General features: G+C 47.7%; 1 protein-coding gene across 1 annotated transcript in view; it reads right to left on the reverse strand.

Annotated features, from left to right (window-relative positions):
* MERTK (MER proto-oncogene, tyrosine kinase) overlaps nucleotides 1-12,410 on the reverse strand; it is a 90,413-nt gene that overhangs the window by 38,486 nt on the left and 39,517 nt on the right. The window contains exons 5-6 of the mRNA XM_075562548.1: nucleotides 11,218-11,333; nucleotides 2,034-2,217 (exon numbers count right to left, since the gene is read on the reverse strand). Of these exons, the coding sequence (XP_075418663.1) occupies nucleotides 2,034-2,217; nucleotides 11,218-11,333 (300 nt within the window). The remainder of the gene's footprint in view (nucleotides 1-2,033; nucleotides 2,218-11,217; nucleotides 11,334-12,410) is intronic.

Genomic DNA, 12,410 nt, shown 5'->3' on the forward strand with positions numbered 1-12,410 from the left:
CTGAACTGCGATCCACATGGTCTGCGGTTCAAAACCATGCGTGACGTTTTACTCCATAAACAGTTCCAGTGTCGGAAACCCACAGTGGGTCGCTAGGAGTGAGCATGAACTCGGTGACAGGGAGAGAAGATGACAGTAGTTAAGCAAGCACTCCGCTGTTTTCAAAAGGCCAGCAGTTGAAACCTACCAGCTGCTGCCCGACAGGAGAAAGAGAGAGGGAGCAGTCTGCTCCCATAAAGATTTACAGCCTTGGGAACCCCCTGGGGACGATCTACTCTGCTCTGTAGAGTTGCTATGATTCAGAATCAACTTGATGGCCAGGAGTTTTCATGATAGTCACAAATTAAAAGCAAACAAAAACTATAAACTCAAAGGCAAAGTTAACTATAGAAGATTCCAGAAAGAAAAACCAGAGTCCACAAACAGGAATCATGGCATCAGAAGGATTCTCAGTTCAGGAAACATCACGCAGTAAACCTGTGTCTTCAAGTCACTCACATACTTAAAAATCTGCTGTACAACGTATGGATGCATTTGAGAGATTCAACACAACTTCAGTGGACCCCCACCTAGGACAGTAGCAAATGAAAAGAAAAATTGAAACTCAGAGGCAAAAAGGAGTCAACTGTAGAAGAATTCCAATACATTTTTGGAAGATTAAAAAAGAGTTGATAACCTAGAGTGTGCGCTGCTCTGGCCTGGCCTAAAAAAGTCTTCAAAGAGGCAAGTGGATCAAACTGTTTCCAACTAGCTTGACCTTGTCTCAGAACAAAGCTTACGGCTTAAAGAAATACAAGAGACACCTAACGCTGGACAAGGTAAAATCCACAACATGTGGAATCCATCCAAAGATTATGAGGCAGGCAAAAACAGGAACTGGAATATACCACCCAGCCGGGTCTAAGAGAAACAATGAATCCATTGAAATCATTCCAGAATAACACAAAAGATGGCTACAAAGACATTAAAAATTATAACTGCATTTCATAAGGCCAAAAGGAGAGGCATGGAATAAATGAACACGGGTGAAAACAATCATGTGAGAAAGCAAATATAGAGACATAAAAAATTAAAATAAAACATGAGCAAAACTTCCATATGCTGACTCTTCCAAATAAAACTACCTACCTATGTTAATATTAGACAAACTAGATTTCAGAAGAAACATAATAAAGTCATAGCATAACAATGAAATGATCAAGTGATCAGGAGGACATAAAAATGGTAGACATGTATGCCCCAAATATGAGAACTTAATGACAACGTGAAGCAAAACTAGTAAAACTACAGATAAAATGTGTTGATCTATAATTTCCGTTGAAAATTTCAACGCTCATCTCAATCTAACAGAACCAGTGGTCAGAAAACCAATAAGGAGCACAGGTTTGACACCTACCAGCAATGAACTTGAACTAACTGAATAGGCATTCTCTCCCAGTGGCCACCCATCCTCTGAAATCGATCATAGTTTGAGCCATAAAACAAGTCTCAATAAATGTGAAAGATTTCACATTGTACCAAGTATATTCTCTGGCCCTAAATTAAAATAATAACAAAGACCACTGGGAAATCCCCAAATATCTGAAAACGAATTTCACCACTTAAAAAGCTCATAGGATAAAGGAAATTAGACAGCATTTTGAACCAAATAAAACCTAGAACAGTGGCCCTCAGCAGTAACGCTTGATGGCTTTCCTTTTTTTTAATTCTGGTGATGTGAAGTTATTCCAAGGTCTTGACCCAAACCCCGTAAAAGAATATACTGATCTAAAAAATATATATATACTGACCTATTCACAGGAAGTTTACTACTAAAACCTTTTAAAGCACATAAGGGGGGTGTTCGCAAAAAAAAAAAAAGCACATAAATAAATATACTTTCCCCCCATTTTCATTGGCCACTTCAACTCACATTCTCCTCTGAAGGCAAAGACCAAACAGAACAAAGTTCAAACTGCACGAGGCGAGTGGGGAGGGTTTGTTTAATCACATGCCATTAGGGCAATACCCATCCTGAACTTGGCATTCATTACCTCCTTCAGTTGTGCTGGCCAGAACCCAAGGGCTCCTGGCAGACCAGCCGACTTCGTTCATGCAGGAAACACTGATGCTGTAATTAGCCAGCGCTTGCAGCTGCTCGATTCGATACAGATGTGGTGAAGCAGAGGTGTTAAAGACCATGAGCAAGCCATTACTCAGCAGGTCAACTTCCTTGACCTGCATGGAGAAAACAAAAAGAGGGGACCCGGCGTCAATAAGATGCTGAGAATCAGAGAGTCGGGGCACGTTGTATTCAGTGCCCACAGTCCTTCCTCTCCACCCAGGATATGTACCTGCTTCCTTTCCAGGCCCACTCAATTTTCCCACCAGCATTACTGTGTGTTACTCATGCTACTAGAGCAAGGATTGGGGCCCTGGGAAAAATGCCTAAACATCCCCACTGCCGCAAATAACTGAGTCAATGATTATTGTTATAAAATAAAACAGAGGCATCCCTCCCCCCTCAGATCCACACACTCCATGCCTTCCTCTCAGACCGATTTCTCAGACCTCTCTCCTGACAGGCACCAGCAAAATGACACGGTCCTTCCCTGACAGATTTAAATGTTCTAACACAATGCAGGTCTTCAATGAGTAATGCACACAAGGACTAGAACTCTCAGCAGATGGTAAACCACATCAAGCAGATGCCTCTGGCTGCTCATCCCAAGAGGCTGGAGCAGAGACTGACCAGGACCTGACCCTGTTGGGGCCCAAGGACTGGGGGCTCGTAGGGCAGAGTTCACACACTGGAAGAAACTCAAGCTCCCCTATGTCATTCACATGATGTTGTCCTTTCACATATCTTTATTTTCTCCCCTTTCGATGATGTCCCCACCCCGCATGTTCTTTGCTGAAAGTGAGGAGGACTTGAAGCACTTGTTGATGTAGATCAAGGATCGCAGCCTTCAATGTGGATCACAACTCAATGTAAAGAAGACCCAAAGCCCCCCCCCCCCCACTGGACCAATAAATAGAAAACAGCATGAAGCTGTCAAGGGTTTTGTCTTGCTTGGATGCACAATTGATGCTCATGGAAGCACCACCAAGAGATCAAATGATACATTGCATCGGTTAAATCTGCTGCACATGACCTTTTTAGACTATTGAAAAGCAAGGATATTACCTTGAGGACTAAGGTGCACTTGACCCAGACCATGGCATTTTCAATGGCCTCATATGCATGTGAAAATTCAATATTGAATAAGGAAGACCAAAGAAGAAATGAAGCATTTCAATTGTGGTGCTGCAGCAGAGTACTGAAAGAACCATGGACTGCTAGGAGGACAAACCGATCTGTCTTGGAAGAAGCAGTTGAGCCAGAGTGCTCCTTGGAAGAAAGGATGGCGATGCTTCGTCTTACATACTTCGGACATGTTGTCAGAGAGACCAGTCCCTGGAGAAGTCATTATCCTTGGTAAAGTGGGGGGGGGGGGCAGTGAAAAAGAAGAAGGCCTGTGAAGGATGGACACAGTAGCCTTAACAATGGGCTCAAGCACAGAAACAATTGTAAGGCCGGCCGGCCCAGGACAGGACAGTGTTTCATTCTGTTGTGCATAAGAGGTAGCTATGGACTGGAATTGACTCAATGGCTCCTGACATCTTGCTCCACAGGTGCCCTGGTAGACAGTGGTTACACACTGGGCTGCTACCCTCAAGGTCAGCAGTTTGGCTCCCAGCCGCTCCTACACCCACATAAATTACAGTCTTGTAAACCCACAGGGACAGCCTGACTTTATCCTACACAGTCACTGAGTCAGTCAGTACCAGCTCCGTGGCAGTGAGTTTGGTTTTTTTTAATCTCATGCTCCATCTAAAGTAAGTCTGTGTAACAGAACTATAAATCAGTTCCTTTTCTATTTTTAAATGATACTGCTATGAGACAACCGTGCTTCAACCTGTTTCCAGATGATCCACTGAGATCATTAATATGTTTTCCTACAAAACCTTTTCAGGTTTGCTGAAATCAAATGGCCCTGACCCATATGACTACACACAATTTGCCCACTTGATATCGTCAATGGAGTACTTCCTAGACTTTGTAGCCTCTCCTGGTCAATCTGGGATTTTATTACTCTCAAGAGGTTGTCTTTTTTTTTTTTTTTAAAGTAGAAGGAAGTCCTGCGCCTCTTTTGCCCATCCTCCATCAATGGTAGCGTGTCTCCTCTCGATAGCACAATACCCGCACTAGGAGACTGGCATTGGCGCAAGCCCGAGTGCTCGTGCAGATGACCTTACAAGCACTTCTTTATGTATGCAGTTCAAGGACACGCGCCACAGGTGTCGCTCTATGTAGCTACTTCCACCCTCAAGATCTAGAACTCCGTGGAAGCCACCCAACCGCTGCCCGACAGAGGAACGCATCAACAAAACGCGTGCCACCGAAAGGCGAGAAGTCCCGATACACGCTACTCCCACTGAAACCTCGGAGACAGGACGCTGCATAGAAAAGAGCCGACATAAGTAAAATATCTTCTTGCTGTTAGCTCCTGTGAGTCACACAAGGATGAAACACTGCCAGTCCTGTGCCATCGACGATTGGTTGGGATCCTTTAGGATCTGTGGGGGTTTTCATGGGCTCACTCGTTAGGCCAGGCTTCCTGGTCCGCCTCGTCTGGGAGCGCCGCTGATTGCTGCTCAGCCTGTGTGGTTGTTAGGTGCCGTCAGGCTGGTTCCCACTCATGCTCCCCCCGCCCCCAGGACAACAAAAGCAAACCCCGCCCGGTCCCACGCCCTTCTCACAGCTGTTTTGATGCTGGCTCCCATGGTGGTCAATCCGTCTGATGGCGGGTCTTCCCCTTTTTTGATGCCCCTCCACTTTACCAAGGACCATGTCCTTCTCCAGAGACTGGCCTCTCCTGATGCCCAAAGTATGTTCAGCATCGTAGCAACACACAATCTGTGCGGGCAGACAGGTGGTGGCTGTGCCTGGAACTGAACCTTGATCTCCTGCACCGAAGGCAAGAACTCTACCACTGAGCCATTGTGCCCATAGATGAATAGGCAAATCCATCAAGACAAAAAACTAGCGGTTACCAGGGGCTGGGAGACGAGGGGGCTGGGAGTTTCGGGGGGGTGGGGGGGAAAGTTGGGCTTTGTATTACCAAGTCTACAAGCATTCGATACTGCTAACCGTAACTTATTAAGGTTTCTTCCCTCCTCTGGGTCCTGAAGGATCTCGGCAGCACAGTGGCATTGGTGGCTAACTGCAATCGAAGCCCTCCGGCGACTCCGTGGGAGGAAGAGGAGGCAGTCTGCTCCCTCATGGATTTATAGTATGGGGGTATAGTATGGTATAGTATAGTATTGTATGGGGGTATAGTATAGTATGGTATGGTATAGGACAGCATAGCATAGTGTGGTATGTATAGGACAGTATAACATAATATGGTATGGTATAGTATAGTATGGTATAGCATAGTATTGTATGGGGGTATAGTATAGTATGGTGTGGTATAGGACAGTATAATATAGTATAGGATGGTATGGTATAGGACAGTATAGTATGGTGTAGGACATTATGGTATGGTATAGTATAGTGTGGTGTAGGACAGTATAGTATAGTACGGTATAGGACAGTATGGTATGGTATAGTATTGTATGGGGGTATGGTATGGTATAGGACAGTATAGTATAGTATGGTATAGTATAGTATGGTATGGTATAGTATAGTATGGGGATTTGTAGTATAGTAGGAGCCAACATTGACTTGAAGGCAGTGGTGGGTTTTGGTTTTCTTTAAAAAAAGATACAGAACGGTCCATTCATCACACGATCCCTGTACAGTCAGCTCCACACCTTCCTCCCTGCTAGTCCCCTGGCAATCACGAGCCTGTTTCCAGTCTCTGTAATCCTGTCAGTTTTGCAGCGTCCGGAATACAACCTTTGAGAACCGGCTTTTTTTCACTCAGCAGAAGTCCCCTGAGATCCACCTATGTTGTCCCCTGTGCCTTTGTAGCCCAGAGTCATAGTCCATGGTGTGACCCGGCCAAGTGGCTCCTCCAGAGAAAGCCCTGGCAGGATGTCCCCAGGAAGACTGCAGCCTAGAAAACCCGTGGGGGCAGTTCTGCACCACCACAAAGGGTCGCAGCAGATCAAAACCCACTGAGAGGGACCTGACAGCAGCGATGTGTGGACGGGCCAGCTTGTTCACCGCTCACTGGCGGGAGCACCCAGGCTTCTTTACCATCTTTATCTCTCACGTCGAAATGCTCAAGAGTGAGATTGCCAGGCCACGTGGGATTGTAAGTTCAGGGTTTTTTTTAAAAGAAGGTCAAACTTCTTCAGAGTGGCCGTGCCATCTTACATCACTAGCTTTCCACATTTCCACCAGCATTTGGGGTGCTCGCAAAGTCGGAGGTACAAAGTGTTCACTGATGTCAGTTTTAAGAGTAAAGATCCAGAAGCAACCTGGAAGTCGAATTACAGAATACTCACGTGAACGCTAAGACTCTGTGTGGACCGGACAGCCACGTCCCGGCGCGTGTCACCAACACACGAACGTGACCAAACGCGTCCCATGCAGCGACATGGGCAATGGCAGAGGAGGAAGGCTCAGTGCCAGGGAAAGAGCTGGCTTCATAACCGCTTGAGGAATACAGCTAAGAACTCTGTGACAGTTTAAACTACATTTTGAAAAAAGACACACGTAAGGGAGTCAGAAAAACACGGAAAGGATGTCTTTGCAGCCATCCCGAGTGAAGTGCTTCTGACACTTGTCAGAGGCCGTAATGTAAAATTATGGGGACGACGTGACGGCGCCTGGGCCTGCCCTCGAAGGCTGGGCAAGCTGGCTCTATTCACCATCCGTGCCTTTTCAGGAAGAGCCTGCCAGGCTTTGCTGCGGGAGATGGGGCTCTCGGCTTCAAAACAACAGCCACAGCCAGAAATCGCTGCTGGAAAACCAAATGAAAATCAGGTTTCATTGTGTAACCTGAGGAACCCCTGCTCTTGCCTTGAGGCTAATGTCTTTTATCCCCCTCCCTGGCTAATATAAGTCTGATCCCAAAGCATACATAGAAAATGACGGCTCTATAGGTTTTGCAGGGGAGGAAAAAAAAAATCAGTCATTTGCTTCTCATCCAGCAAACTTTCCTCCAAATCCCCTTTAACCACAGTAGTCTTTCCCATGCATTCTTTGTCCATCCCCCCTCCATGAATCCCCCCCTCTGAACTCTCTCCAAACGGCCTCTGAAGTGACAGGAAAAAAAAATCCAACCTTAAATGCCGAGATGATGCAGACTAGTTATTTTCTTTAGCTATAAGTCCCCCCTCCCCCGACAATGTCTACACGTTATAGTACGTATGCCGTCTGAAGAACAAAAGTCAGATTAGCTACAACCGAACCACCAAAAGCAATTGGGAGAAAAGCAGGAGCAGCCACTTAAAGCCACAAAACGCATTCCGGTTCATACTGGGCTTGCTGTGGGATATGGATACATAACACTGCTATTTCAGAACACATATGTTTGAAATCTAGGTCAAGGGACCACAAAAGAACATTCTGGAATTCCACGTTCCCCAGTGGCTCCCCTACGAGTGGCATCGGGAGCCGGTGTCTCCGCCGACTCAGACCGGGCAGACCTCCCTGGGGGGCAGAAAGGCACGAGTTGCCCGAGGGGCACGGGGGGGGGGGGGGGGAGAGACACCAGGAACCCAGCGCTCTATTTCACAGGTGGCTCTTAGCAGCAATTCTCTTTGCTATTTTCACTTTCAAGTTTGCACCTACTTCCTGGTGACCAACCACTAAAGCTATGCCTGAGGAAAACCTTGACTCTCGGGCTCAGCCTCATTTCCGGAGCCACAGTGTGGTGCGTTTCCAGCCAGGGGACACGCTTTGGGGACATGTTCCTGGAAGAAGTCGGGGTTTCTATAACAGGTCTCAGTGGGTCCTGGGGGAAAAGAGGGCAGAACATGGTAAGAAGTACGTGGGGGAGTTAAAAATAGCCCCAAAATGAATGAAGACAGGAACTGATGTCAGGATTTCACAGGAAGCAGGAGGGTGTGTCCTGCGAGTGTGCCCTGAGTCTCGTCCAAAACATTCATTTGTTACCACGTCAGAGTTTAAAATTGTAATGAACCGGGAATGTGCTACAAAACCTTACTTGGTCCTTTCAAAGATGGCCAACACCCTGAACGTCCACGGACTAGCTACTGGAGTCGATCCTGACGAGCCAGCCACGGCTGTGGGAGAAACTAAAGCATACGCGGACCACCTGGTTAGATCCGGACCTCGGAACACAGCCATTCGTCGTTGGCTCTCATCGCTGTCCCGCACCCAGGGTTGTATGCTCACGAGGCGACTGGAGAGACCACAGCGTGGGTCAGGCTCCCGGCAGTCTTCCAAGTGACATCTCTGTTTTAAAAAGTCTTTTTTTCCCCCCAGTTTGCTCCCTGTAGGATGTGGTTTCACTGCCTGATGGCTGCTCTTCCAAGAACATTGATCCAAGTCAAGAGAAACCATGGACAATTTCATTTTGGTTCTCCATTTTTCAGGAAGTTATCGGTCCAATGGTAAGCTTTGCCATCCTGCTTGGCTTACCATGAGCCATTGCAGACGTGGCAAGGGAAACAAAATCTCACTATCAGAAAGAGAGAAAGAAGAGTCAGAAGTAGAGTGTGTCTTTTAGATCCAAGATCCTTGTACTGAAGAGAAGTTTCTTGATGAAGGAGACAGAGGGCAGCTACAGTAGAGATGGTGAAAGCAGCCGCTGCAGGGGAACATGGCGGCAGAACCAAGAGACCGTCAGAGGCAGAAGGATAGGCTCCCTGGCTCGTGGAGTGGGGAGGAAGCTGAGTGCCTTTGGGCAGGAGGGGTGTCTCCATGCCCTTATCTGGGAGCTACACGTGTTGACCAATGGAACTAGACCTGAGCACTTTGGGGAGCTTACTGGCAGAGTGAGGTGCCTCTGGGAACTGAACTGGCAGAACTAATAAGAGAACTTTGTGACCCTTAGCAAAACAGGGCCGAGACCAGAAAGAGACGTATAGGCCTGTGCGTAGCACTGAGACTGTCCTCAAAGAACTGTATCCTGAGCATTCCTGAACCTGAATTGTAACCTGTTAACTTCTTAAGAAACCCCATAGTCGTAAGTGTTGTGAGTTCTGTGTGGCACTGCCACAGCTTATCACAACTGGCAGAGGAAAAGGAGAGCGCGCCCTGAGAGGGACGTTGGCATCAGAACTGGTGAAAAGGTCTGACTTCTGACTCGTAGGACTTGCACTTAGGCAGTCCATACTGATGAGCTTGAGTCTTCTCTTCTCGTTCACGTAGAGGAGGACAGGCCACACCTCCCCCAAGCTTTGGTCCACCCCCCTCACCCAACTACATATCACACGGAAACATTCAAAATAGGCAAGTCTAGATACACAAAAAATAAATGAATGGTTGCCAGGGGCTGCAGGAGGGGGTGACTGAGAAGTGATTGCGAATGGGCCCGGGGTTTCTTCTGAGCGTGATGAGGTGATTCTATAATGAGATGGCAGCATTTCTAGAACTCTGAATACACGAAAACAAAAACCCAAACTATACTCTTTCAGTGGGAGAACTCTAGCTTTGAAATTTTTGTTTTGTTTTTTAAAAAGACAGCCAAACATAAGAATCCTTAATAGTTAGCAGTCCTTGGGAGGTTTACACATAGAGCTGGGTAAGAGGGAAGCAAGTCTGGGGGTGGTGGGTGAGGGTGGAGGCTATTTTGTGGATAATGTGTTTTCACCCATCAGAGAAACAACAGCTGTTAGATAAGAGTAGGAGGCCTTCCGAGCAGAGAAACTAAGCCCATCTGCTATTACAAACATCAGTTGTCAACACAAAATTATTGGGAAGTCACTTCCCTAAACTGAGCTGGCACCCGCTCCCGGTGAGCCTGCGGCGCCAGTGTGCTTGGTAAGCTAATGGTTGCAGAGTTCCTCGTGGGCACTCTATGGACGGTCCTGGTTTTGCTACTGTTTCCATTTGCAGGTAAGGGACATACAGTGCAGCGCCTACATCCCAGCAAGGCATCACTTTAGGCTGGCTAAGCTAGCTTTCGTTTTATACCAAGGTTGGTGGTTAAAGAATGATTGCTGAAAGCTCATGCCAACGTGCTGGCTTCCATTCCTCCCTGGTCAGCAGTCCAGGAGGAACCAGCAAGAAAAGTGACAGGTGGCCTGAACCCTTGCTCCATAAACCCTGCACCCACTGCCTTCAAGGATGATTCAAATTCCATGTCGCTCAGAGTAGCTCAGCCTCACGAGGTGTCCAAGGCTCTTATCTCTACGGGAGCAGACCACCTCCCCTTTCTCCCACAGAAAGCCTGGTAGGTTCCATCTGAACCTTGTGGTTAGCAGGTGCATCCGTAACCAGTGCGCTGCCAGGACTCCTCTCTGGCCCACGAGCAACTCCTAAGTGATGGCTGTTCGCTGCCATCACGTGGATGTTGACCCCCAGCAGCCCCGGGTGGTAGAGCTGCACTGCCCTAGAGCATGGTCTTGGCCCAGGTCGCCCCGGGGAGCTGCTGTGTAGGTGGGAACTGCCAGGCTTTGGGTTTGCAGCCAAGCACTTAACTCAGTGGGGAGAATGTGGAGATTTGGGGAATCCAGCCACGGAGTCTAAAACTGCAAAGAGGCCTTTGGAGGCAGATCTGCCCGACTCAACACCATTGGTTGATTTTTTTTTTTTACTACTGCTGTCGTGGGTATTGCTGACCGATGTAAATGTCATCATTGGGGCATCAGTTTCTTTATCATTTTATTGTGAGGTTGTTTACTGGCCAATTTGTGAGGAGTTTAATTTTCTTTACATTCGGGTATAATACATATTGACGGTTATAATTCATGCTGGAGGGCTGAATGTAAGGAAGTATATTTGTACCTTAAAACTTGAATGTCCCTTAGAGACATGCCTCCCTTCTGGTTAAGCCCCAGCCCCTGCCCAGGAAGGAGGCAGCCCCTGTGGCAGATGACCATGAAACAGCCCTGCATGGTGAGCTCTGAACAGGGTAGAGGGGTCATGAGAATCAATGGAGGTGGAGAAATGTCCAGTGGTCACCTGCAGAGTGCCCTGAAGAGACTGTCCCCAAAGACTCACATTTTCTCTCATGGATAGAACGGAGATCACAAAACCTTTCATCAAGAAGAAGAATAAAGTAAATCCACAAAGTTCCAAACTATTTCCCCCCCGTCACCTCGGAAGTTTACCTGAATCCTGCAGTTCTGTAAGGGCGAGTAGCCATCAAAGCCGGGCACCCAGGAGATCAGGACGCTGTGCGCAGTGCTGTTGTGAACCTGGACTGCGGTGGGCGGTGAGGGGAGTGCTAAGTAAAAAACAGTAACAACGCACACACATAATCACAATGATAAACCACGACCAGTCAACAAGTGCATTGATACCAAACCCACTAAGAGTCTTCAAGACAAGAAAACGAGAAAGCAGAAGGCTAAAAAACAAAGCAAAACCAGTTGTGCCTCATCAGGTCCATTCGGATCCTGGAGACCCATGTGTGCTCCGCGGCGCGGGGCTTCCAGTGTCCGATCTGTCACACTAGCTCCTCACGTGTTGCTTCCTAGGTGCCTCTGCGTGGATTCCGAGCCACGGGGCCTCTGCCACTCGAATGGGGTATTCCGGGTGGGCAGGGCTCACACCGTGCGGAGCACCTGCACACAACAGCATCCGTGAGCATGAGCTCATCACAGGAAATGAATGGTTTCCCATATTTTTTTCCAGATAAAAGTTCTCCTGACTCAGTCAGAGGCTGGACAGCAGGCCTCCGCTCCATGTTCCCGGGCCAGGCAGGCAGGATCATTCTATCATCAGAAGACATCTCTGGATGGCCTTCGTTACTCCTTCAGCCTGGGCGACTTCGCTTTCAAAGCTGCTGTCCAGCTTCTGGAGGTCCTGGGTGGGCACACGGAGTTAGCATGCGTGCTCGTGACTGCAAAGCTGACTGTGTGCTGCCCGGCGGACCTGAGCACGTTAAGGCTATCGCTGCGAAGAGTGAGAATTCCAGAGCATGCCATTGTGCTCCAGCGGAATCTGTACACAGTCCAACAGGCAGCTCTTTGAACCGAACCAGGGGCACGACGTGGTTTAAAATCAGGAAGTGTGTGTCAGGGTTGTATCCTTTCCATCTGCATGCCAAGTAAATAAGCCAAGAAGCTGGATGATGTTAAGAAGAACTTGGCACCAGAACTGGAGGAAGACTCATTAGCAACCCTGCGGATGACCCAACTTTGTTAGGTCAAAATGAAGAGGATGTGAGACATGTGCTGACTGCAACCAGAACCTACAATTGCAATAAGGATGACATCTCATCACACAGAGTACAAGCCCCCTCCACGGTGCACCGATCGGCAGTATCACGATAAACAGAGGAAATATGGAAGTTGTCAAA

Source organism: Tenrec ecaudatus, chromosome 11 (genome assembly GCF_050624435.1).
Source record: "Tenrec ecaudatus isolate mTenEca1 chromosome 11, mTenEca1.hap1, whole genome shotgun sequence".
NCBI lineage: Eukaryota > Metazoa > Chordata > Mammalia > Afrosoricida > Tenrecidae > Tenrec > Tenrec ecaudatus.